The following is a 27,046-nucleotide window of genomic DNA, read 5'->3' as shown; positions in this document are numbered from 1 at the left end:
GTGCGTGGCTTTTAGTGGGCGGGGCTAAGCGGTGCCGGTTAGATCAGAAGAACAGAAGTTAGGTACCGGAAATGAAAACGCCTCCTTTCACAATAAAAGCATGTTTTTCTTCTGTCTAATGAGAATAAAGTTCTGTGGCTTCATTTAGAGCCCAGATCACGTCATCAGCTTAAGTCTCCAGCTGCTGCTGTTTTATTAAGGTTTCCAGGTAGAGCTGCGCAATCAGACTCCGCCCGTGCTCGCTGTGTTTTCAGGCTAACCGGAAGGGCTGTGTCTAAATATGGTCAGCCTGACGGCAGGTTTCCACCGGCTGCATGTTGGCTGGATCCAATGAGGTGACGCCGCGTTCAGGGCCTCAGTCCGCCGCTGATAAAGGAGCCTAAAGTCCTGGAGGGACCGCCTGCTATCAGTTCCGCTTAGAATCCTCCTCAGGAAGCCCAGAACAACCGCTTCATCTGGAGAAGGTAAGCTCCCGCTCCGCTTCCGGTCAGCTAGCTGCTCTCCTGCCTCTACTTGAGCTCCTCAGTCCCGCAGAGGTACCGGGGAACCTCGCTCACTGCAGCCGGATGTCCTGGCTGCTGCTTCCCGGATCTAGAGCTGAGCGCTGGGTTAAAAACTTTCCTCCATCAGAGAGAGACCAGCTGCTGCCTGCAGGGGCAGCCATGAACCGCCCCCCCACACACACACACCTGGATGGACCCCCAGTAATCACCACCTGGATGGACCCTCACCTTGATGGACCCCCAGTAATCACCACCTGGATAGACCCCCACCTGGATGGACCCCCACCTGGATGGACCCCCACCTTGATGGACCCCCAGTAATCACCACCTGGATGGACCCCCACCTGGATGGACCCCCAGTAATCACCACCTGGATGGACCCCCACCTGGATGGACCCCCACCTTGATGGACCCCCAGTAATCACCACCTGGATGGACCCCCACCTGGATGGACCCCCACCTTGATGGACCCCCAGTAATCACCACCTGGATAGACCCCCACCTGGATGGACCCCCAGTAATCACCACCTGGATGGACCCCCACCTGGATGGACCCCCACCTTGATGGACCCCCAGTAATCACCACCTGGATGGACCCCCACCTGGATGGACCCCCAGTAATCACCACCTGGATGGACCCCCACCTGGATGGACCCCCACCTGGATGGACCCCCACCTTGATGGACCCCCAGTAATCACCACCTGGATAGACCCCCACCTGGATGGACCCCCAGTAATCACCACCTGGATGGACCCCCACCTGGATGGACCCCCACCTTGATGGACCCCCAGTAATCACCACCTGGATGGACCCCCACCTGGATGGACCCCCAGTAATCACCACCTGGATGGACCCCCACCTGGATGGACCCCCACCTGGATGGACCCCCACCTTGATGGACCCCCAGTAATCACCACCTGGATAGACCCCCACCTGGGTGGACCCCCAGTAATCACCACCTGGATAGACCCCCACCTGGATGGACCCCCAATAATGCCTACCTGGATAAACCCCCACCTAGATGGACCCCACCTGGATGAACCCCCACCTGGATAGACCCCCAGCTGAATGAACCCCCAGTGCCCCCCATGTGGATGGACCCGTTAACTGCCACTAGCTAACAGCTAGTTAGCTAACAGCAGTAAATGAAACATGTCGGCGTTCTTCACTCTGAACCTGCGGAGCCAAAGTTGCTGTTATGCTAGAATGAGGCTAAACTTTGACTCCATCTTTATGGATTGAATCACTTTAACAGCAGCAGCTGGTTTTTCTGTTTGACTGACAGCTGATTATTAGCCTAGTAAACTAGCCCCTCCCACCAGCAGCCAGAATAATTTTCCCCTGCAGTGGTCTAGCCTCGACCAATGCCCCAGGCCCTAGAACTGGCGGGCCAATCACAACGCAGAGATGTTTTGAATGTCTGGATGCAAAGTGGGCGGGGTTTAGAGGGCGTGACGACAATGATGTGCGACGTTGGAAAAAGCACAACAAGGAAGATGGAAGCGACTATTGAACAGTTCTGGTTTGACTCAGATTTGGATTCGGTTCTGGAAGGATCAGACTTTGGGTTTCCATTGAACCGTGAGCAGGAAGAGGCTCTACCATCATTCATTTTAAGAAGGACGTATTCGCCGTTTTACCGACAGGCTGTTTGTTTCCACTCCCCCACCAGCTTCCTGTGGCGCTTCCTACGTCAGTCAGTGGCTCTCATTGGTCAGAGCGTTGGCCAATAGGAACAGACATGGTTTAAAAACGTGTTTTTCTCATCAACAATCTTCAGATGTCTCATTCATCGGGGCCAGACTAGATTACACATTGAGTGTGTTTATCAGGCTAGCTGATGACATCATTTCCTCTTTCTGATTGGTCTGAAATGTTTTTGTGTGGTTGCAGCTCATCATGGCAGTAAGGATCGGGACCCTGGTCGCTCTGTCCTCCCTCCTTGTCGTCCTTCTCCCCTCCTCTACAGGTAATGATCCTTTCACAGAAGGGGCTCCTGGTGGGACCCCTACCAGGCTGATCTGGGGTCAGCGGGGCCCTCAGCCCCCCCAGCCCTCAGTAACCGTGCTCTCTGTGTCTGTAGAGTCTGTGGCCGTCATGTCGGTGGACCTTGGGAGCGAGTGGATGAAAATGGCCATAGTGAAACCTGGAGTACCGATGGAGATCGTTCTCAACAGGTGAGCAGGAAGCGTCTTTATGGCGGTCGGAGGAGAGCAGCTTCTGCAGGTTCAAACTGATTCCAGATCAGCTGAAATGCTCTGGCTGTATTTGCAGGGAGTCGAGAAGGAAAACGCCAGCAGTGGTGTGTCTGAAGGACAACGAGCGACTGTTTGGAGACAGCGCTTTAGGAGTGGTAAGATGATCCGAGTCTGATTCATCATCCTGGAGCATCGCTGATTCCCCCCTTCATTCAGCTCACCTTCTCTTTCAGTCTGTGAAGATTCCCAAGACGGTCTATAGACATCTCCAAAGCCTTCTGGGTAAAAAACGGGACAACGTCCAGGTGAAGGTCTATGAGAAGCGCTTTCCTGAGCATCAGCTGCAGGCCGACCCAGTGAGGGGAACGGTTTACTTCAACAGCTCTCAGTGAGTCCTCCTCCATCTCTGAGACGCAGCGCAATCAGGAGAGACGAGAAAAGGCTCCTCCAGGGTTCCATTGACATGTTTGTCCTTTAAGGAGAAGCTAGCTTTAGCTAGCTAGGCTTCAGTTTAGATGCGGGCGACCCGGGTTCGCCACGTGCCCCCCCCCCCTCATTCCCCTTTTCCTGTCAGCCTACTGTCCATAGAAGGAGCCAAATAGTCGACAGGAAGCTGTGACTGCTGGTCCTGGTTCTGACCCGTCTGAAGGTGAATCGGGCCTCAGCTCTCTCCTCATGGTTCCCCCGGGTTCTTGAAAAGTCTTAAAAGGCATTGAATTCTTCAAATAAAACTAAGGCCTTAATTGGTTTTAAAATGTCTAAAATCAGTCGTTCGTAGGTCTTAATTTTAAAACATCATAAATAGGATTATTTTTATTACGATTTATTTTTGTAATCTAAATAGAACTTTAAAATTGACAATTTTTTTTATAAAAAAAAAAATGGCTCTCCATTATTGGTTCTGTCCCAATAGCAGAACCAATAAAAGCCTTGTTGTGGCCGGGACATTTGGGAGATGCGCCGTTAACTTTTTATCTGGAAAATATGAGGAGGTCTAAATGTAACCAAATATGCTCCAGCCAAGAGTTTCCTCCATGGTTAAAACCAGGGAACACACATGAGGCTCAGTGGATTTTATCACCTCCACTTATCACCAAATCAAACATGCTAAGAAAACGATACAAAGAAAAATAGCTGCAAAACAGACTTAGCACTGGTTATGTTGTGTCTTTAAAACTGATTTGTTTTACCTTCTACAACTGTGAATTCAGTTAAATAATTGTTCAAATATATCCATAATTTGTGTGTTTTTAGCTTTCTTCCTGTATGGGAAGCTTTTCAACATTTGAGACATTAGTGCAGTGGTTTATGTTAAAATAAACCTTTAGGTTAAGTTGTTGCAAGCAGGTTTTTCTTGAGAATTTGGTCTTAAATTTTTATTTCTAGTGGCATTAAAAAGTCTTAAAAAGTCTTGAATTTAACCTGCCTTATGCTGTAGGAATGCTGTAAGCTTTAAAGCTGCGTTCACACCAAACGCAGCAGGAGCAGCTAGTTGACTCGCCAAGGCGCAGCAAAATGTCCTGCAGCGCGTCTGAGCAGCTGAAGCAGGTCATCGGGAGCGTTTAAGCGTCTAACGCGCGCCGCAAACGCAGCTGCTGCTCGAGATGGAAAGATTTAACTTTAGCTGCTGGAGGAGGCGCCGCATCAACCAATCAGCACTGCTGATGCAGAGCGCTATGATCACTCCTCTGAAACAGTTTATTAACGCCTAAATAAACTTAGAATGTAGAAACCTGCCGGCAGAATATGTTGGCTTTTATTATCCTGCTGCCTGCAGTGTGGATTATGTACATGGAAACCACCTTCCAGCCGCCGCGGCGAACAGCGTAGAGGCAACCGGTCCATAGGATGCTGTTGAATGGGATCCTACTGACAGCGCACCGCTGGTATGTGGGGGTCTGAGCGGCTCCACAGAAATAATATTGGAAGGCAGGATGATAATCTGGATGAACTGACTGCACTGATTACGTTTTCAGATGGATTTTCTCACTTAAAAACATATTAAAACTACTTTATTCCCACTGATCACAGAAAATACAGCTGCAATGCAGAGAAAGGATAGAGTAGCTCCGCCCACCGCAGCCAGAGCAGCAAAGCTGCTTCAGCCGCGCGTCAGAACTAAATTGATACAAGAATAAAAAAATTAAACAGCAGACGCGATTTAGCTGCTCCTGCTGCGTTTGGTTTGAACGCAGCTTAACAGCTGGTCATGCAGCAGGCTGGATGTGGATGTTGCTATGACAACCTGGTCTGGGCTCAGTGGAATTGACCGAGACGGGACCTGATCAGAACTTTAGTCTGGGTGCAAGTTTGAAACATAGCGGCTGATTTCCTGGCAGATTTCTGCAGATATTAACCTATAATCATGAATAACGAGTACTTTTCTTTGCCTCGGGTTCTGACTCTACCGCCCCCTGCTGGAAAAACATGTGATTCCCTTATTGAACACAACCAGGGGGCTGCTATGGTTGTCACAGTGACAGCTGGTTCAGGTTTTGTAACTTCTTCTCGCCTCTCTGGCAGAGAGATGCGTTATTCCCCGGAGGAGCTGCTGGCCATGGTGCTGAATTATTCCCGCGGGCTGGCTCAGGACTTTGCAGGTCAGTTTAACCGACATCTCTTATCATCTTTGTGAAGCCAATCGGAGCGTCCAGAGGTAGAAGTTTTTCCTCTTGTGCTTCTGTGAAATTCCCAGAACAGCCAATCAAAGACGCAGTCATCACCGTCCCAGCCTTCTTCAACCAGGCAGAGCGGAGGGCAGTCCTGCACGCTGCACAGATGGCCGGCCTAAAGGTCCTTCAGCTCATCAACGACAACACGGCGGTGGCCCTAAATTATGGCGTCTTCAGGAGGAAGGACATCGATGGCACGCCCAAGGTGACCCAGCAGTGTCCGTTTACTCTTCCTGGTCCTGTACAGCTCTAAACATCTGGACCCTTACCTTCCAGAACATCATGTTTTACGATATGGGCTCAGGCAGCACCACGGCCACCATCGTCACCTACCAGACAGTGAAAACCAAAGATTTTGGTACCCAGCCGCAGCTACAGATCCAAGGAGTCGGGTGAGCTGGGTCTGAAGTAGTGTTGCGCCGATGCCATTTTTTAGCCCCGATACCGATACCTGATACCTGGCTCTGCAGAACTGGCCGTTAGCGGCATCATACCGATACCATCTGTCTGAAATTGAGGTGTAGTGTGTGTGTGTATTAAGAACTTCATACTACTTGGATGTAAAATAATCACCATCATGGCTTCATGTCAAGCTGCTGCCTACCTTTGTGAAGCAGGAAAATGACTAAAACAAAATTAATCCAGTAGAACTTTTTATTACCTACCTGTAATAGGTGCTAATAGTTGAATAAACTTTTGGCTCTCAAAATGGTATCGGTGCCCTATTGGTTGGTACTCGCAGATACCGATACCACCATTTTAGTTCTGGATCGGGTCCCGATGCTGGTATCGGTGCAACACTAGTCAGCTCTGCCTTCACGCAAACTAAGGTTCTTCTTCTGGGTGCAGGTTTGATCGGACTCTGGGGGGCTTTGAGATGGACCTGCGACTGCGAGACTACCTGGCCAAGCTGTTCAATGAGCAGAAGAAGAGTCCAAAGGATGTGAGGGAGAACCACCGGGCCATGGCCAAGCTTCTCAAAGAGGCGCAGAGACTGAAGACGGTGCTGAGTGCAAATGCTGACTTCATGGCTCAGGTGAGCAGAACAAGTCCTGCAAAGACATACATGAGGCTCAGAGACACGTCTGGAAAACGGTAGGGCTCAGTCTGGAGAGTAAATGAAACATCATCAGGTCTCATTTGATGCTTGAACCACAGTCGGCCTCAGCAGATGGCCACTCCTCTGATCCAGCAGCACAGCTGATGTTTCTCTCCAGGATGGAGTCACAGCCAAACAGGAACAGACCAGATGAAGCTACTATGAGAAAAAGCAGAGAGAGCAGAACGTTAGAGATTGAACTAACAGATTCTGCAGGGTGGGAGAATAGAGATAGAATGATGAAAAAGGGGTCCCTATGTCCTCCAGCAGTCTAAGCCTATAGCAGCAGAACTATAGAGATAGCTCAGGATAACCTGAGCCACCCTAACTATAAGCTTTATCAAAAAGGAAAGTTTTAAGCCTAGCCTTAAAAGTAGACAGGGTGTCTGCCTCACGGACTAAAACTGGTAGTTGGTTCCACAGGAGAGGAGCCTGATAACTAAAAGATCTGCCTCCCATTCTACTTTTAGAAATTCTAGGAACCACTAGTAAACCTGCAGATTGGGAGCGAAGTGCTCTGTTAGGAACATAAGGAACAATCAGATTAGAGATGTCCCGATCCAGGATTTGGCACTTCCGATCCGATACCGATACTGGCCGATACCAGCCTATCCGAGCATGTATTTAAGTTTAAGTTAAAGTATTTAGCCTTAGTAGTAAGACTCATGTTGAAAAGGGTTTTAGTACTCTTGATAACATCTAGCCAGCTGAATTAGGTGAGATTGAATAAAACACAATGCTTGGTAACAACAAACTTACCTGTTTATTAAGAGATAAACACAAACTGGACAAAATTATGAATAGCAATCTGAAATTGCATAATGAGCAGTAAAACTGTAAACAGTTAAAGGTGCAAGTATTACTGTAAGTTTTGATAAAAATGCAAAACAGGGAAACACTGGCGCAAAATAGTGGAATGGATCGTTTCAATCGGCGAAACTGGAAAATACGGACCAGATTTTTTTTTTAAACTGGATCGGCAGTCTGGATCGGCATTTTACATGCTTTGCCGATACGCATTTTTTTGCCAATATCGAGAAGCCAGGATAGGAGAGATATGATCTCTCTTTTTAATTTTCATCAGAACTCTGGCTGCAGCATTTTGGATCAGCTGAAGGCTTTTAACTACAGTTTGTGGACTTCCTGATAGTAAAGAATTACAATAGTCCAGCCTTGAAGTAACAAATTCATGGACTAGTTTCTCAGCATCACCCCTGGACAGGAGATTTCTCATTTTTGCAATATTCCTCAGATGAAAGAAGGAAATTCTAGAAACCTCTTTGATATGGGATTTAAATGACAGGTCCTGATCAAAAATAACACCAAGATTTGTTACTTTATTATCTGAAATCAGTTTAATCCCATCCAAATGAAGTGACTGACTAATCAGCTTCTTTTTCAAAGACTCTGGTCCAAAGACTATAACTTCTGTTTTGTCTGCATTCAGAAGCAGAAAGTTAAGAGTCATCCAGGTTTTTATGTCTTCAGACATGCCTGTAATCTATGTAATGGGTTAGCTTCATCTGGATTTATAGACAGATATAGCTGGGTATCATCAGCATAACAGTGGAAATTAATCCCATGCTGTCTAATAATTCTACCGATTGATAGCATGTATAAAGTAAAGAGAATTGGTCCTAGCACTGATCCCTGTGGTACTCCACAGGTAACCTTTGAGCATGAGGAAGATCTGTCATTAACGTGAACAGACTGAATTCAATCAGATAGATCAGATTTAAACCAGTCTAGAGCTGTTCCTTTAATTCCAACAAAATATTCAAGTCTTTCTAAAAAAATATTCTGATCAACTGGATCAAATGCAGCACTAAGATCCAACAGGACGAGCACAGATACAAGTCCATTATCTGAGGCCATGAGAATATCATTAGTGACTTTCACCAGAGCTGTTTCAGTGCTATGATGAGCTCTAAAGCCAGACTGAAACTCTTCAAAAAGTTCATTATGGTGGAAGTGATCACAAACTTGTTTGGCAACTACTTTCTCAAGAATTTTGGATAAGAAAGGAAGATTGGATATAGGTCTATAATTGACCAAGTCATCTGGGTCAAGAGACGGTTTCTAAAGCAGAGGTTTAATTCCAGCAACCTTAAAAGCTTTAGGTACATATCCCTGTAACAGAGATAGATTAATCACATCTAAAATGGAGGAGGAGATCAAAGGGAATACCTCCTTAAATAACCTGGTTGGAACTGGATCTAACATACAAGTTGAAGGCTTAGATGAAGACAATAGTTTTCTAACTCTGAAAGTTCAACTGGATCAAAGCAGTCTAAACCCGGTTCAGATTCCATGACTACCTCAGATGCTGCCCCACCCTCCAGAGACAAACCAATCACAGATGGAGGAGTGCTAATGATCTTATTTTTAATAAGATCAATCTTATTTATAAAGAATCCCATAAAATCATTGCTGTTAAGAGCAGGTGGAATGGACGGTTCAACAGAGCTATGGCTCTGGGTGAGTTTGGCAACTGTATTAAAAAGAAATCTAGGATTATTCTTATTCTCCTCTATTAATGAGGAGAAGTATGCTGCTCTTGCTTTACAAAGGGTCCTCTTATACAGCAGTAAACTATTTTTCCACACTAGGTAGGATTCCCGTAGGCCTGTGGAGCGATATTTTCTCTCCAGTTTCCTAGTATTTTCCTTCAAAGTGCTCAGCTCTGCATTAAACCAAAGAGCCAGATTTCTATTTATAACAGTTTTCATTTTCAAAAGAGCTTCTTGTACGCAGAGAAGTAGCAACCCCATCAACAAAATCATCAACCTGTGAAGGGGAATAGTGTCTCTGAGGTTTCCCTCTGGTCTTCCTGTAGGACAGAGACACTCCTAGTCTGTAGAGGACATGTATCTACGGATCAGGACTGAACTGGATTCCTGACCTGCTTTCCTCTTCCTGCAGGTAGAAGGATTGATGGACGATATAGATTTCAAAGCCAAGGTGACCAGAGCGGAGTTTGAAGATCTGTGTGCTGATCTGTTTGAACGAGTCCCTGGACCGGTGCTGGAGGCCCTCACAGCGGCTGAACTAAAGCTGGTCAGTGAGTCCTGTGGATCCAAACCGCACCGTTTCTGTCCAACCCCACGTCTCTCCCTCTGTCCCTGTCAGAGGTCATCTCTGATTGGCTGAACTCGCTGTGAGGGAAACCCTTTGATCTAGCTGTGACTGTAGGATGTTTTTCTGTCCACAGGAAGACTTGGAGCAGGTGATCTTAGTGGGTGGAGCCACACGTGTCCCCAAGGTCCAGGAGGTGCTGCTGAAAGCTGTGGGGAAGTATGTGCCGGCAGAAACCGTCTTAGTGGATCTGATTGGCTGTGGAGGTCTGATGTGGTTTTGATTGCAGGGAGGAGCTGGGGAAGAACATCAACGCCGACGAGGCGGCGGCGCTGGGGGCCGTGTACCAGGCGGCGGCCCTCAGCAAAGCCTTCAAGGTCAAACCTTTCCTGGTCCGGGATGCGGCCATCTTCCCCATTCAGGTCTGAGCTGCTCCAGAACCAGTTGGCCTTTGCTCTGGTCTCATTGATTGAATGCATTTAAAGAGAACTTCTTGATTGAAAACCTTTCAGCGCTTTTATTTCCAGAAGATTCTCTGTCCTTTGCTGCGTGCAGCTTTAGCCTGACCTGCTGAGCTGGACGGTTTGTTCCTTCAGGTGGAGTTCAACCGGGAGGTGGAGGAAGAAGAAGGGATCAAAGTCCTGAAGCACAGCAAGCGCATCCTGTTCCAGAGGATGGCGCCGTACCCCCAGCGTAAAGTCATCACCTTCAACCGCTACACCGACGACTTCACCTTCAACATCAACTACGGAGACCTCAGCTTCCTCAGCCAGGAGGACCTCAGGTCTGCTCCGCTGGGCCGGTCCACTTTGATGTTCCTCTCAGACTCAGTCAGTAATTTCCCAGCATGCCTCTGTTTCCCAGCATCTTCGGCTCGCTGAACCTGACCACGGTCAAGCTGTCCGGAGTGGGCGAGAGCTTCCAGAAGCATGCGGACGCTGAGTCCAAAGGAATCAAAGCTCATTTCAACATGGATGAAAGCGGAGTCCTGCTTCTGGATCGGGTCAGTTCCTCTACTGTAAACGGGTCTGAGGGCCAGAATGACCCAGAACCTGACCCGGGTGGTGTTGCTCACTGGAAGCGCAGTCATGGCTCTTCTGTGAATGTTTGCTGAAGGTGGAGGACTGAGGTCTGTCACTGAAACCTTCATGTTCCTGCAGGTGGAGTCCGTCTTTGAGACCATTGTGGAGGAGAAGGAGGAGGAGTCCACCCTAACCAGTAAGCATGAACAGGCTAGACCCAGTTAGCGTTAGCATCATCTGCATCCAGTTTATATAACATATTAAGCAGCAGGTTAACCTGGGGGGTGTTAGCGGCCCCAACAGCATCAGGACAAAGACATCAGGGTACTAGCTGCCATAACACTGTTGCTATGGTGATACAGCAACTCCACTGCTGATTGGATTAATAACATCCTGAGAAACCAGATGTTCCTTAAGGCCCAGAGGTTGGGCTGCCGGTCGGTCCTGGGGGAGCGAGGGAGGGTGTGTGGTTCCGGGGCCCGGAGGGGGGAGGTCCCTGGGGTGCAGAAGGTGGGCAGGAGGTTCGAGGGCGGGACCAGAGGGTGGGCGGGTGTTACCGATGTTTCTGGCCGTTCTTTCTTTACTGGGTTTTCTGTGTTTTGTTCTGAGGTTTTGGTGAAGAAGCATAGCTGAGATCAGAGGATTTAACTGGACTTCCAACAGAACCAACCCTCTGGCATCAATGCTGGACCTGCTGTAGAACCGTTCATTCCAGAGTCCTGTTCTCAGAGGTCTCCAGGTTCTGGAGGTCTTTCTAATCCAGGTTTCTTTATTCCAGAGCTCGGCAACACCATTTCTACCCTGTTTGGAGGAGGATCCTCTGAGCCCAGTCCCAATGCAACAGAACCAGTCCAGGTAGGTGACCCCCACTCCAGGGGCCTCCCAAGAGGAATCCGGACTGACGGTTCTATCTTTGTGTTCAGGAGGAGGAGGAAGTTCCTCCAGAGTCGGGGAAGGAGGGCAGCGCGGGCCAGAAGGACCAAGAGAACCAGACCAAAGATGGTTCATCAAAAGGTGGCGATGAGGAGAAGAGCCCAGAGAACCCAGAGGACACGGCCACCAGAACCCAGGCCCCGGTAAATGGTTCCCTCCCACCATGATGGCCCGGTTAGCAGGGCTTCAGAACAGTGTTTGGACCTCTGCTGCAGCTGAGAAAAAATGTGGTCTTCACTCAGGAGGAAAAAGGTGGAGAGAAACCTGAAAGCGTGGAGCCTGAGAAGAAGGCCAAACCTCAGAAAAGAACCAAGATCTCTGAGGACGTCTCTCTGGAACTGGTCCTCCACGATGTGGTGGACCCCACAGCAGAAGAGCTGTTGTCCTCCAGACAGAAGTAGGTCCACTAAGGTCTCTGTTCTGCCATGGCGACGCTGTCGGTTCTGTGGAACCAACGCTTTGGGTCTCCTCAGGTTACAGGATCTGACCAACAGAGATCTGGCCAAGCAAGAAAGGGAGAAGGTCCTGAACAGCCTGGAAGCGTTCATCTTTGAGACGCAGGTAAGCCACCGACGCTGAAGGAGCACAGACCTGAACCCAAACGGATCAGAACTGAACTAACTTAATGTCTGCTTGATGTGAGCAGGACAAGCTTCACCAGGAGGACCACCAGCAGGTGATGACGGAGGAGGAGCTTCAGCAGATCCTGGGCCAGCTGAGGGAAGCGTCTGATTGGATGGATGAGGACGGCTACCGGGCCGGAACCAAGGAGCTGAAGGAGAAGCTGTCTCAGCTCAGAGGGCTCTGCAGGGACGTCTTCTTCAGGGTGGACGAACGCAGGAAGTGGCCCGAGCTCCTCGGCGCCCTGGACAGCCTCCTCAACACCTCGGCCTTCTTCCTCAGGTCAGCGCCCCGCCGGACCTCCAACCGGGTCTGACCCCATCTTCCAGGTTCTGTTCAGAAGTTTGATCGCTCAGAGAAAGAAATGCGATTATTTAATCTCTAAAAGTCGGTTCTGAAGGTCCACTCTGACTCGGCCAGGTTCTAGATGACCCGGTTCTGATGGATCTGCTCCAGCTTTCTCCTCGCTATCGGTGGAGATCAGTTATCGTGGGGAAAAAGTATTCAACTATTCATCCATGTTAAATAAACAGATCGATGGATTTCACTCAGTCGGCGCATTTATTCATATCTTTGCAAAGAGAGAACAGTTCACCATGCAGCCCTAATGGCCGCATTCTGCTCTGTTCTGATCTGAGCAACGTTCGTTCCTCCTTAATTACAACAACGGTAAGCAGTCAGAGTCAAAACTAATTACAGACACTCTGGTTAAACAGTAACATGTTATGAATAAACCTGAGAAAGAATCTGGTTTGTTATGGAAGAAGCTGTCTGGTCTACAAACACCAGCCTGCAGGGAATGATGTGGCCTTCAGAGAGAAACAGACTGAGTGAAAACTTTTATAGTGAGTAAATATGATAAATAATATATGATGGAGAGATAAAAATGTTCCGACATCATCGGTCCTGCAACAGAAATCTGCTCGACCCCTCTGGGCGTCACGGCGGCGGTGGCTCGGCCCGTCATTGAGGTCTACTGTGGATGAAAGCAAGAAGACCCGGTTTGGTTCTGCTGAGATGTAGGATTCATTCACTCCCTAAAGGTTCTGGTAACAATCGGTACCTTAGTTCCACAGAACCAGCAGAACATCTGGAGAAGCAGATGTTTGATGAAATGAAAGCTGCTGGTTCTGCAGGAATGGTCTAGAGCAGAAGCTGAGCCTAGTCCAGGTCCGACTGGATTCTAGACGGACTCTGCTGGTTCTGAAGTGAGGACTGATCCTCCGTCATGGTCTGAGCTTTGGACTCAGCTGTGTCTCTCTACAGGGGCGCCAGGCTGATTCCAGATGATGACCAGATCTTCACAGAAGTAGAGCTGAACATGTTGGAGAAGGTCATCAATGAAACCACGGTAGGTGGAGCCACTGGAAGGGGGCGTGGTTTCCTGACCAGTTCTGGAGTAAAGCTCAGTAGTTGGACCAAAGTTCCCCTGAAGAAGGAAGGTCTAAACACCAAAAGTTTCTGTTTCTGTTCTGCTTCTTTGTTCTTCAGACCTGGAAGAACGAGACGGTGGCGGAGCAGGAGAACCGCTCGCCGCACCTGCGACCCGTTCTGCTGTCCAGAGATATTGAGTCCAAGCTGGCTCTGCTGCAGCGGGAGATGAACTACCTGCTCAACAAGGCCAAGTTTGCCAAACCCAAAGCTAAAGCTAAAGCTAAGAACGAGACGGGCACCGACGCGGACAGCAAGGCCAACGCTACGGCAGAAGAGGAGAAGCTGGCTCCTCCCACCCAGACAGGTGGGTCACCTGCAGAACCTCTCTGGTCTCCACTCCGTCCACACCTGACTGCAGAGGATGTGCTTTGTTTTCTACAGCAGAGAGCTCAGAGGAGCAGCCGCCGGGTGAAGCTCCGCCCACTGAGGAGAGTGCTCCTGACACGGCCTCTGACAGCCAATCACAGCCCTCAGAGGAAACCATCAGCAAAGGTTTGGTAGCCGCCATCTTGGTTCAAATGCACTCATCCCCACATGACAGGGATGGAAGAAAACCAGACTGAATGAGGGCTACGCTGACCTCCTAGTCTCCATTAAACCAGTCCGGTCCTGACGAGTCCTTCAGACCAGACTGAATGAGGGCTACGCTGACCTCCTAGTCTCCATTAAAGCAGTCCGGTCCTGACGAGTCCTTCAGACCAGACTGAATGAGGGCTACGCTGACCTCCTAGTCTCCATTAAACCAGTCCGGTCCTGACGAGTCCTTCAGACCAGACTGAATGAGGGCTACGCTGACCTCCTAGTCTCTATTAAACCAGTCCGGTCCTGACGAGTCCTTCAGACCAGACTGAATGAGGGCTACGCTGACCTCCTAGTCTCCATTAAACCAGTCCGGTCCTGACGAGTCCGTCAGACCAGACCGACTGAGGGCTACGCTGACCTCCTAGTCTCTATTAAACCAGTCCGGTCCTGACGAGTCCTTCAGACCAGACTGAATGAGGGCTACGCTGACCTCCTAGTCTCCATTAAACCAGTCCGGTCCTGACGAGTCCTTCAGACCAGACCGAATGAGGGCTACGCTGACCTCCTAGTCTCTATTAAAGCAGTGCGGTTCTGACGAGTCCTTCAGACCAGACTGAATGAGGGCTACGCTGACCTCCTAGTCTCTATTAAACCAGTCCGGTCCTGACGAGTCCTTCAGACCAGACTGAATGAGGGCTACGCTGACCTCCTAGTCTCTATTAAACCAGTCCGGTCCTGACGAGTCCGTCAGACCGACTGAGGGCTACGCTGACCTCCTAGTCTCTATTAAACCAGTCCGGTCCTGACGAGTCCTTCAGACCAGACTGAATGAGGGCTACGCTGACCTCCTAGTCTCCATTAAACCAGTCCGGTCCTGACGAGTCCTTCAGACCAGACCGAATGAGGGCTACGCTGACCTCCTAGTCTCTATTAAAGCAGTGCGGTTCTGACGAGTCCTTCAGACCAGACTGAATGAGGGCTACGCTGACCTCCTAGTCTCCATTGAACCAGTCCGGTCCTGACGAGTCCTTCGGACCAGACTGAATGAGGGCTACGCTGACCTCCTAGTCTCCATTAAACCAGTCCGGTCCTGACGAGTCCTTCGGACCAGACTGAATGAGGGCTACGCTGACCTCCTAGTCTCCATTAAACCAGTCCGGTCCTGACGAGTCCGTCAGACCAGACCGACTGAGGGCTACGCTGACCTCCTAGTCTCTATTAAACCAGTCCGGTCCTGACGAGTCCTTCAGACCAGACTGAATGAGGGCTACGCTGACCTCCTAGTCTCCATTGAACCAGTCCGGTCCTGACGAGTCCTTCGGACCAGACTGAATGAGGGCTACGCTGACCTCCTAGTCTCCATTAAACCAGTCCGGTCCTGACGAGTCCTTCGGACCAGACTGAATGAGGGCTACGCTGACCTCTTAGTCACCATTAAACCAGTCCGGTCCTGACGAGTCCTTCAGACCAGACTGAATGAGGGCTACGCTGACCTCCTAGTCTCCATTAAAGCAGTCCGGTCCTGACGAGTCCTTCAGACCAGACTGAATGAGGGCTACGCTGACCTCCTAGTCTCCATTAAACCAGTCCGGTCCTGACGAGTCCTTCAGACCAGACTGAATGAGGGCTACGCTGACCTCCTAGTCTCTATTAAACCAGTCCGGTCCTGACGAGTCCTTCAGACCAGACTGAATGAGGGCTACGCTGACCTCCTAGTCTCCATTAAACCAGTCCGGTCCTGACGAGTCCGTCAGACCAGACCGACTGAGGGCTACGCTGACCTCCTAGTCTCTATTAAACCAGTCCGGTCCTGACGAGTCCTTCAGACCAGACTGAATGAGGGCTACGCTGACCTCCTAGTCTCCATTAAACCAGTCCGGTCCTGACGAGTCCTTCAGACCAGACTGAATGAGGGCTACGCTGACCTCCTAGTCTCCATTAAACCAGTCCGGTCCTGACGAGTCCGTCAGACCAGACCGACTGAGGGCTACGCTGACCTCCTAGTCTCTATTAAACCAGTCCGGTCCTGACGAGTCCTTCAGACCAGACTGAATGAGGGCTACGCTGACCTCCTAGTCTCCATTAAACCAGTCCGGTCCTGACGAGTCCTTCAGACCAGACCGAATGAGGGCTACGCTGACCTCCTAGTCTCTATTAAAGCAGTGCGGTTCTGACGAGTCCTTCAGACCAGACTGAATGAGGGCTACGCTGACCTCCTAGTCTCTATTAAACCAGTCCGGTCCTGACGAGTCCTTCAGACCAGACTGAATGAGGGCTACGCTGACCTCCTAGTCTCTATTAAACCAGTCCGGTCCTGACGAGTCCGTCAGACCGACTGAGGGCTACGCTGACCTCCTAGTCTCTATTAAACCAGTCCGGTCCTGACGAGTCCTTCAGACCAGACTGAATGAGGGCTACGCTGACCTCCTAGTCTCCATTAAACCAGTCCGGTCCTGACGAGTCCTTCAGACCAGACCGAATGAGGGCTACGCTGACCTCCTAGTCTCTATTAAAGCAGTGCGGTTCTGACGAGTCCTTCAGACCAGACTGAATGAGGGCTACGCTGACCTCCTAGTCTCCATTGAACCAGTCCGGTCCTGACGAGTCCTTCGGACCAGACTGAATGAGGGCTACGCTGACCTCCTAGTCTCCATTAAACCAGTCCGGTCCTGACGAGTCCTTCGGACCAGACTGAATGAGGGCTACGCTGACCTCCTAGTCTCCATTAAACCAGTCCGGTCCTGACGAGTCCGTCAGACCAGACCGACTGAGGGCTACGCTGACCTCCTAGTCTCTATTAAACCAGTCCGGTCCTGACGAGTCCTTCAGACCAGACTGAATGAGGGCTACGCTGACCTCCTAGTCTCCATTGAACCAGTCCGGTCCTGACGAGTCCTTCGGACCAGACTGAATGAGGGCTACGCTGACCTCCTAGTCTCCATTGAACCAGTCCGGTCCTGACGAGTCCTTCGGACCAGACTGAATGAGGGCTACGCTGACCTCTTAGTCACCATTAAACCAGTCCGGTCCTGACGAGTCCTTCGGACCAGACTGAATGAGGGCTACGCTGACCTCCTAGTCTCCATTTAACCAGTCCGGTCCTGACGAGTCCTTCGGACCAGACTGAATGAGGGCTACGCTGACCTCCTAGTCTCCATTAAACTTGTCCGGTCCTGACGAGTCCTTCAGACCAGACTGAATGAGGGCTACGCTGACCTCCTAGTCTCTATTAAACCAGTCCGGTCCTGACGAGTCCTTCAGACCAGACTGAATGAGGGCTACGCTGACCTCCTAGTCTCTATTAAACCAGTCCGGTCCTGACGAGTCCGTCAGACCAGACCGACTGAGGGCTACGCTGACCTCCTAGTCTCTATTAAACCAGTCCGGTCCTGACGAGTCCTTCAGACCAGACTGAATGAGGGCTACGCTGACCTCCTAGTCTCTATTAAACCAGTCCGGTCCTGACGAGTCCTTCAGACCAGACTGAATGAGGGCTACGCTGACCTACTAGTCACCATTAAACTTGTCCGGTCCTGACGAGTCCTTCAGACCAGACTGAATGAGGGCTACGCTGACCTCCTAGTCTCCATTAAAGCAGTCCGGTCCTGACGAGTCCTTCAGACCAGACTGAATGAGGGCTACGCTGACCTCCTAGTCTCCATTAAACCAGTCCGGTCCTGACGAGTCCTTCAGACCAGACTGAATGAGGGCTACGCTGACCTCCTAGTCTCCATTAAACCAGTCCGGTCCTGACGAGTCTGTCAGACCAGACCGACTGAGGGCTACGCTGACCTCCTAGTCTCTATTAAACCAGTCCGGTCCTGACGAGTCCTTCGGACCAGACTGAATGAGGGCTACGCTGACCTCCTAGTCTCCATTGAACCAGTCCGGTCCTGACGAGTCCTTCGGACCAGACTGAATGAGGGCTACGCTGACCTCCTAGTCTCCATTAAACCAGTCCGGTCCTGACGAGTCCTTCGGACCAGACTGAATGAGGGCTACGCTGACCTCCTAGTCTCCATTAAACCAGTCCGGTCCTGACGAGTCCGTCAGACCAGACCGACTGAGGGCTACGCTGACCTCCTAGTCTCTATTAAACCAGTCAGGTCCTGACGAGTCCTTCAGACCAGACTGAATGAGGGCTACGCTGACCTCCTAGTCTCCATTGAACCAGTCCGGTCCTGACGAGTCCTTCGGACCAGACTGAATGAGGGCTACGCTGACCTCCTAGTCTCCATTAAACCAGTCCGGTCCTGACGAGTCCTTCGGACCAGACTGAATGAGGGCTACGCTGACCTCTTAGTCACCATTAAACCAGTCCGGTCCTGACGAGTCCTTCGGACCAGACTGAATGAGGGCTACGCTGACCTCTTAGTCACCATTAAACCAGTCTGGTCCTGACGAGTCCTTCGGACCAGACTGAATGAGGGCTACGCTGACCTCCTAGTCTCCATTAAACCAGTCCGGTCCTGACGAGTCCTTCGGACCAGACCGAATGAGGGCTACGCTGACCTCCTAGTCTCTATTAAAGCAGTGCGGTTCTGACGAGTCCTTCAGACCAGACTGAATGAGGGCTACGCTGACCTCCTAGTCTCTATTAAACCAGTCCGGTCCTGACGAGTCCTTCAGACCAGACTGAATGAGGGCTACGCTGACCTCCTAGTCTCTATTAAACCAGTCCGGTCCTGACGAGTCCGTCAGACCGACTGAGGGCTACGCTGACCTCCTAGTCTCTATTAAACCAGTCCGGTCCTGACGAGTCCTTCAGACCAGACTGAATGAGGGCTACGCTGACCTCCTAGTCTCCATTAAACCAGTCCGGTCCTGACGAGTCCTTCAGACCAGACCGAATGAGGGCTACGCTGACCTCCTAGTCTCTATTAAAGCAGTGCGGTTCTGACGAGTCCTTCAGACCAGACTGAATGAGGGCTACGCTGACCTCCTAGTCTCCATTGAACCAGTCCGGTCCTGACGAGTCCTTCGGACCAGACTGAATGAGGGCTACGCTGACCTCCTAGTCTCCATTAAACCAGTCCGGTCCTGACGAGTCCTTCGGACCAGACTGAATGAGGGCTACGCTGACCTCCTAGTCTCCATTAAACCAGTCCGGTCCTGACGAGTCCGTCAGACCAGACCGACTGAGGGCTACGCTGACCTCCTAGTCTCTATTAAACCAGTCCGGTCCTGACGAGTCCTTCAGACCAGACTGAATGAGGGCTACGCTGACCTCCTAGTCTCCATTGAACCAGTCCGGTCCTGACGAGTCCTTCGGACCAGACTGAATGAGGGCTACGCTGACCTCCTAGTCTCCATTAAACCAGTCCGGTCCTGACGAGTCCTTCGGACCAGACTGAATGAGGGCTACGCTGACCTCTTAGTCACCATTAAACCAGTCTGGTCCTGACGAGTCCTTCGGACCAGACTGAATGAGGGCTACGCTGACCTCCTAGTCTCCATTTAACCAGTCCGGTCCTGACGAGTCCTTCGGACCAGACTGAATGAGGGCTACGCTGACCTCCTAGTCTCCATTAAACTTGTCCGGTCCTGACGAGTCCTTCAGACCAGACTGAATGAGGGCTACGCTGACCTCCTAGTCTCTATTAAACCAGTCCGGTCCTGACGAGTCCTTCAGACCAGACTGAATGAGGGCTACGCTGACCTCCTAGTCTCTATTAAACCAGTCCGGTCCTGACGAGTCCGTCAGACCAGACCGACTGAGGGCTACGCTGACCTCCTAGTCTCTATTAAACCAGTCCGGTCCTGACGAGTCCTTCAGACCAGACTGAATGAGGGCTACGCTGACCTCCTAGTCTCTATTAAACCAGTCCGGTCCTGACGAGTCCTTCAGACCAGACTGAATGAGGGCTACGCTGACCTCCTAGTCACCATTAAACTTGTCCGGTCCTGACGAGTCCTTCAGACCAGACTGAATGAGGGCTACGCTGACCTCCTAGTCTCCATTAAAGCAGTCCGGTCCTGACGAGTCCTTCAGACCAGACTGAATGAGGGCTACGCTGACCTCCTAGTCTCCATTGAACCAGTCCGGTCCTGACGAGTCCTTCGGACCAGACTGAATGAGGGCTACGCTGACCTCCTAGTCTCCATTGAACCAGTCCGGTCCTGACGAGTCCTTCGGACCAGACTGAATGAGGGCTACGCTGACCTCCTAGTCACCATTAAACCAGTCTGGTCCTGACGAGTCCTTCGGACCAGACTGAATGAGGGCTACGCTGACCTCCTAGTCTCCATTTAACCAGTCCGGTCCTGACGAGTCCTTCGGACCAGACTGAATGAGGGCTACGCTGACCTCCTAGTCTCCATTAAACTTGTCCGGTCCTGACGAGTCCTTCGGACCAGACTGAATGAGGGCTACGCTGACCTCCTAGTCTCTATTAAACCAGTCCGGTCCTGACGAGTCCTTCAGACCAGACTGAATGAGGGCTACGCTGACCTCCTAGTCTCCATTAAACCAGTCCGGTCCTGACGAGTCCTTCAGACCAGACTGAATGAGGGCTACGCTGACCTCCTAGTCTCCATTAAACCAGTCCGGTCCTGACGAGTCCGTCAGACCAGACCGACTGAGGGCTACGCTGACCTCCTAGTCTCTATTAAACCAGTCCGGTCCTGACGAGTCCTTCGGACCAGACTGAATGAGGGCTACGCTGACCTCCTAGTCTCCATTGAACCAGTCCGGTCCTGACGAGTCCTTCGGACCAGACTGAATGAGGGCTACGCTGACCTCCTAGTCTCCATTAAACCAGTCCGGTCCTGACGAGTCCTTCGGACCAGACTGAATGAGGGCTACGCTGACCTCCTAGTCTCCATTAAACCAGTCCGGTCCTGACGAGTCCGTCAGACCAGACCGACTGAGGGCTACGCTGACCTCCTAGTCTCTATTAAACCAGTCCGGTCCTGACGAGTCCTTCAGACCAGACTGAATGAGGGCTACGCTGACCTCCTAGTCTCCATTGAACCAGTCCGGTCCTGACGAGTCCTTCGGACCAGACTGAATGAGGGCTACGCTGACCTCCTAGTCTCCATTAAACCAGTCCGGTCCTGACGAGTCCTTCGGACCAGACTGAATGAGGGCTACGCTGACCTCTTAGTCACCATTAAACCAGTCTGGTCCTGACGAGTCCTTCGGACCAGACTGAATGAGGGCTACGCTGACCTCCTAGTCTCCATTTAACCAGTCCGGTCCTGACGAGTCCTTCGGACCAGACTGAATGAGGGCTACGCTGACCTCCTAGTCTCCATTAAACTTGTCCGGTCCTGACGAGTCCTTCAGACCAGACTGAATGAGGGCTACGCTGACCTCCTAGTCTCTATTAAACCAGTCCGGTCCTGACGAGTCCTTCAGACCAGACTGAATGAGGGCTACGCTGACCTCCTAGTCTCTATTAAACCAGTCCGGTCCTGACGAGTCCGTCAGACCAGACCGACTGAGGGCTACGCTGACCTCCTAGTCTCTATTAAACCAGGCCGGTCCTGACGAGTCCTTCAGACCAGACTGAATGAGGGCTACGCTGACCTCCTAGTCTCTATTAAACCAGTCCGGTCCTGACGAGTCCTTCAGACCAGACTGAATGAGGGCTACGCTGACCTCCTAGTCACCATTAAACCAGTCTGGTCCTGACGAGTCCTTCGGACCAGACTGAATGAGGGCTACGCTGACCTCCTAGTCTCCATTTAACCAGTCCGGTCCTGACGAGTCCTTCGGACCAGACTGAATGAGGGCTACGCTGACCTCCTAGTCTCCATTAAACTTGTCCGGTCCTGACGAGTCCTTCAGACCAGACTGAATGAGGGCTACGCTGACCTCCTAGTCTCTATTAAACCAGTCCGGTCCTGACGAGTCCTTCGGACCAGACTGAATGAGGGCTACGCTGACCTCCTAGTCTCCATTGAACCAGTCCGGTCCTGACGAGTCCTTCGGACCAGACTGAATGAGGGCTACGCTGACCTCCTAGTCTCCATTAAACCAGTCCGGTCCTGACGAGTCCTTCGGACCAGACTGAATGAGGGCTACGCTGACCTCCTAGTCTCCATTTAACCAGTCCGGTCCTGACGAGTCCTTCGGACCAGACTGAATGAGGGCTACGCTGACCTCCTAGTCTCCATTAAACTTGTCCGGTCCTGACGAGTCCTTCAGACCAGACTGAATGAGGGCTACGCTGACCTCCTAGTCTCTATTAAACCAGTCCGGTCCTGACGAGTCCTTCAGACCAGACTGAATGAGGGCTACGCTGACCTCCTAGTCTCTATTAAACCAGTCCGGTCCTGACGAGTCCTTCAGACCAGACCGAATGAGGGCTACGCTGACCTCCTAGTCTCTATTAAAGCAGTCCGGTCCTGACGAGTCCTTCAGACCAGACTGAATGAGGGCTACGCTGACCTCCTAGTCTCCATTAAACCAGTCCGGTCCTGACGAGTCCTTCGGACCAGACTGAATGAGGGCTACGCTGACCTCCTAGTCTCCATTGAACCAGTCCGGTCCTGACGAGTCCTTCGGACCAGACTGAATGAGGGCTACGCTGACCTCCTAGTCTCCATTAAACCCGTCCGGTCCTGACGAGTCCTTCGGACCAGACTGAATGAGGGCTACGCTGACCTCCTAGTCACCATTAAACCAGTCTGGTCCTGACGAGTCCTTCGGACCAGACTGAATGAGGGCTACGCTGACCTCCTAGTCTCCATTTAACCAGTCCGGTCCTGACGAGTCCTTCGGACCAGACTGAATGAGGGCTACGCTGACCTCCTAGTCTCCATTAAACTTGTCCGGTCCTGACGAGTCCTTCAGACCAGACTGAATGAGGGCTACGCTGACCTCCTAGTCTCTATTAAACCAGTCCGGTCCTGACGAGTCCTTCAGACCAGACTGAATGAGGGCTACGCTGACCTCCTAGTCTCTATTAAACCAGTCCGGTCCTGACGAGTCCGTCAGACCAGACCGACTGAGGGCTACGCTGACCTCCTAGTCTCTATTAAACCAGTCCGGTCCTGACGAGTCCTTCAGACCAGACTGAATGAGGGCTACGCTGACCTCCTAGTCTCTATTAAACCAGTCCGGTCCTGACGAGTCCTTCAGACCAGACTGAATGAGGGCTACGCTGACCTCCTAGTCACCATTAAAATTAGTCTGGTCCTGACGAGTCCTTCGGACCAGACTGAATGAGGGCTACGCTGACCTCCTAGTCTCCATTTAACCAGTCCGGTCCTGACGAGTCCTTCGGACCAGACTGAATGAGGGCTACGCTGACCTCCTAGTCTCCATTAAACTTGTCCGGTCCTGACGAGTCCTTCAGACCAGACTGAATGAGGGCTACGCTGGCCTCCTAGTCTCCATTAAACTTGTCCGGTCCTGACGAGTCCTTCAGACAAGACTGAATGAGGGCTACGCTGACCTCCTAGTCTCCATTACACCAGTCCGGTCCTGACGAGTCCTTCAGACCAGACTAAATGAGGGCTACGCTGACCTCCTAGTCTCCATTAAACCAGTCCGGTCCTGACGAGTCCTTCAGACCAGACTGAATGAGGGCTACGCTGACCTCCTAGTCTCCATTAAACCAGTCCGGTCCTGACGAGTCCTTCCGCAGAAGGTCTCCACAGCAATATTCCACAAAACGGGCAATAGTCAAATTTTCTGATCAAACTAAGCCTTCAGTTTATTCCAGCAAACAAACGGGAAACTCTGCGATGGCAGCCTGTAGATCAAAGCTATAGAGGATGAGCTTTTATTTCCGGGTGGATCATCTCAATCAGTGGTCCTCCTATCTGTCAATCATTCTGGTGATATGTTTACGTAAGGCCGTCTTAAGTACTCGTCCCTTTAGCTTTCTTTTTCTGCCTACTTTTAGGCGTATCTGTGGTGAGCTGCAGTTTCAGTCATTAAGGCTCACCTTTTTCACCGTGGTTCTTTTAAAATCGCCGACGGTCAGAAGAGATAAAGTGTCTTTGAAGTGAAGAAAAGAAAGGCCTCAGAAGAGGCAGATATATTCCAAAATGTTTTGCCCGGAGAGCTCTCCTCGCAAAGTATTATTGGATTTGCTGTCACAGCGGCCTACTGTCACCATAAGCTGTTGGGCAGCGACAGCTTATGGTGACAGCAGGCCACAAAGATGGCGCAGGCGCCGCGCGGTGGACCAGCGGGGAAGTGATCATCTGTCCGAACGGTCAGGACGTCAGACACAGTTAGCTGGTATGCGCTATCAGAACAGCAACTTTTATACAGAGTGGGCATGAGCAGAAATGGGCTCTCGCACGCGCATTTCTATTTTATTTATTTTTTTAAGTGGAGAGGGCAGGTCTTTTAAAAATTTAAGGGAGAAAAATAATTCAAAGCAGAAAAAAAAATCAACAGGAAAGAAGAAAAATCCCAAATGGACTTAATAAAAGTGCAACTTTCCTTTTCTCGCTCTTTTCCAGTGAGGTTGTGAAGTTGGTTTGGCTTTAAATAGGGTTAAAAAGCAATAATAGGAGACAAGGTGCTGCAGCTAGAGCACCCTCTGCTGGCCAAAAGGCTAACAGCAGCAGGTATTCCCAGCCTGTTTCTGCAGCATACAACAGAGTTTCTTTATAGTTTTCATTTAATGCTTTGAAGCAGCTCTTTATTCTGGAGACGGACCTGTACTGTGGGACAAAGCCTGACTCGTTTTGCCTAAATCGAGTTTCTGGCGTTTTCTTGGTTCATGTGCACTCATTCCCACAGGCTACTGATGGGAGGAACATTAAAACTGGCAGAAAGACGAGGAAGGAACCAGAATGAAGGTAAAATCCACCTGCAGCTCCACAGACTGACCTTCTTCTTCTCTGGTTCCTGTTTAGAGTCTTCAGACGGCGGCGCTCATGGGAACCACGTGGAGGACGAGTTATAACCACTGGACCTGGAAAACTTCTTCACTATTTATTGACTCCTTCTCAGCTCTTTGCCTTTTTTAATCGCCTCGTTTTTTTTTTTTTTTTTTTTTATTGGCCCGTTTGTCCAGTTCTGACTCCATTCTAAGACCCCCCCACCCCCCTGTCTAACTGGTTTCACTGGGACACTCTGACGCTGCTGCCTGTGGACCCAGAGAGAAAAAAGCCCGGTTTAGTCCGAGTCCTGAGCCAAAGTGCGGAGCTGCCATCTCCAGCCACCGGGGGCGCTATCACTTCATCACAAAGTTGAATAAAAATAGTTCAGAAGTAAAAAGAAGTAAATGTAACATTTCATCAGGATCCAGTCTGGTTTAAACCGGATCTTCAAACTGGATTACTTGAAGCGGTTCTGGAGCGTTGGGCGTGGACCTCATGGGTTCCATGTCAGTGGAGGGGGGGGGGGGGTGTAGCACCGACTTGGTTCCGGTTCGCAGCACAGCTGTTGGACAAGGTTTGGTCTGACTGGGGAACCAGTGGGTGGACTGGTGTCACTGGTTTCACTCAGTCGGGCCGTAGGACGTTCCCCCTGATCGGGTCGGAGATCAGGACGGATTTTGTTCCAGAACCAGAAGAACTTTGGGTGGTTTTTCCTTTAATAAAGAATCTGTTTGAACCTCGTCTGTCCTGTTTGCTTTGAGGAAGCGGGACACCTGATTGGACGAACCAGCGAGACGTTAGAAAGGATGCTGACCTTAAAACTGGTTATTTTCTGTAGAAGAACCAGTACCAGCCCTGTTTCACCTCTGGACCCACCAGAACCGGGCTTTGGGTCGGATCTGTGACTTTGGAGCGAAAAGACAAACAAGATTCTGATGATGATGAAAAGTTTGTTTGTGAATAAAGTTTTCTTTATTTGAATTGGCTGTTTTGAGTGTGAGTGATTTGATTAAACATTGGATGCCCCCCCAACCAGATTAGATGGATAATCTGAGACTAAAAGCATTCAAATTAATTTCTTCAGTTTAACTGAGAGGAAACTATTAAAGCTCAGATGTTCCTTAAACAGTGCAGATAATATGATGTAGAAAAGAATGGAAAAACTACTATCTTTAATATGCTGTCAATTCTAAACTGTAAAATAATTTGAAAAAATAATTTTGAAATATACGTCCATAAAACAAAAGCTAAAGTGCTAAAATACTTCAGCAGCTTTTTATCTCCAATTCACATCATCTCAGGTCGCTTTTCATTTTCTAATAGAGTTGGTTGCCAATGTGACTCCATAGCTCCCTGCTAACCTCAGCAGGCATGTTAGGTAGCACGTTAGCAGCGGTTCCAGGCCCGCCGATGGGGAATAAAGCCCCCAGGGAAAAAAACAATAAATTTGAAAAACATGGAAAAGGATCCCGGGCGACTTTCACTTCTGCCAACAGAATAAACCCAAATAATAGTTCAAGAGATTCATTGAACATTTTTGGTTTGAGAGCAAAGCAATGAAACCAATTACCGTATTGGCTCAATTATAAAACGAGTTTTTTTTTTTTTTTTGTTAAAAGTGATGTTAAATTGTTTGGTCATCTTATAAGGGTCTGACCAATTATACAGGCTGGCAGAGGTCTGGGGCCGCTACACCAACGCAGCAGCAGAGGGCACCATTTCTTCTCAAGCCAGTGACCTCACTGTGGCTGGAGTCATATTTCTATCACAACAGAGAAGACAAGGATGCTACAGATGGAGAGTTGCTGAACAGAGAGTCAGAAAAGTTCGCAGACATTTGAGGGGGAGTTATGGAGCCAGTTTTAAAATAATGATGGACAGCGCAGGCATCAAACAACCGCCAGGATGCAAGGAAATATGGAGTTATAGAGAGCAATGCCAGAGGATGATGCATTGAATAACACAGTCTGGAAAATTCCAACTGCAAAAGCTAATAAAGACATAGCAGAGCTGCAAGGTGAGAGTGGGAGTGACAGCGAGCCGCAGGGTGAGAGTGGGAGTGACAGCGAGCCGCAGGGTGAGAGTGGGAGTGACGGCGAGCCGCAGGGTGAGAGTGGGAGTGACGGCGAGCCGCAGGGTGAGAGTGGGAGTGACGGCGAGCCGCAGGGTGAGAGT

At 50.4% G+C, this 27,046-nt stretch overlaps 1 protein-coding gene across 1 annotated transcript; it reads left to right on the top strand.

Annotated features, from left to right (window-relative positions):
- The first annotated feature begins 304 nt into the window (after positions 1 to 304).
- hyou1 (hypoxia up-regulated 1) lies at positions 305 to 25,857 on the top strand. Its single transcript, XM_038276988.1, has 24 exons — positions 305 to 464; positions 2,398 to 2,473; positions 2,588 to 2,681; positions 2,779 to 2,857; positions 2,936 to 3,090; positions 5,226 to 5,302; positions 5,398 to 5,579; positions 5,651 to 5,766; positions 6,224 to 6,410; positions 9,396 to 9,530; positions 9,685 to 9,767; positions 9,838 to 9,970; positions 10,145 to 10,332; positions 10,413 to 10,551; positions 10,709 to 10,766; positions 11,349 to 11,425; positions 11,494 to 11,646; positions 11,746 to 11,900; positions 11,977 to 12,064; positions 12,150 to 12,406; positions 13,391 to 13,475; positions 13,616 to 13,862; positions 13,940 to 14,050; positions 24,905 to 25,857. Exons 2-24 carry the CDS (start codon positions 2,404 to 2,406, stop codon positions 24,952 to 24,954), a joined length of 2,919 nt encoding a protein of 972 aa, XP_038132916.1. The 5' UTR covers positions 305 to 464; positions 2,398 to 2,403; the 3' UTR covers positions 24,955 to 25,857.
- Positions 25,858 to 27,046: the final 1,189 nt, after the last annotated feature.

This window comes from Cyprinodon tularosa, unplaced genomic scaffold (assembly GCF_016077235.1).
Source record: "Cyprinodon tularosa strain WSP-4 unplaced genomic scaffold, ASM1607723v1 ctg1298, whole genome shotgun sequence".
Taxonomy (NCBI): Eukaryota; Metazoa; Chordata; class Actinopteri; order Cyprinodontiformes; family Cyprinodontidae; genus Cyprinodon; species Cyprinodon tularosa.
This window is presented reverse-complemented; position numbering and strand designations above follow the sequence as displayed.

What these genes read in the sequence shown, in the direction of transcription:
- hyou1 (XM_038276988.1), top strand. Translation starts at nt 2,404, where the DNA reads ATGGCAGTAAGGATCGGGACCCTGGTCGCTCTGTCCTCCCTCCTTGTC. An exon ending in CCTTCTCCCCTCCTCTACAG is followed by an intron (nt 2,474 to 2,587) that starts GTAATGATCCTT and finishes CTGTGTCTGTAG; the next exon opens with AGTCTGTGGCCGTCATGTCG. An exon ending in CTGCTGAAAGCTGTGGGGAA is followed by an intron (nt 9,768 to 9,837) that starts GTATGTGCCGGC and finishes TTTTGATTGCAG; the next exon opens with GGAGGAGCTGGGGAAGAACA.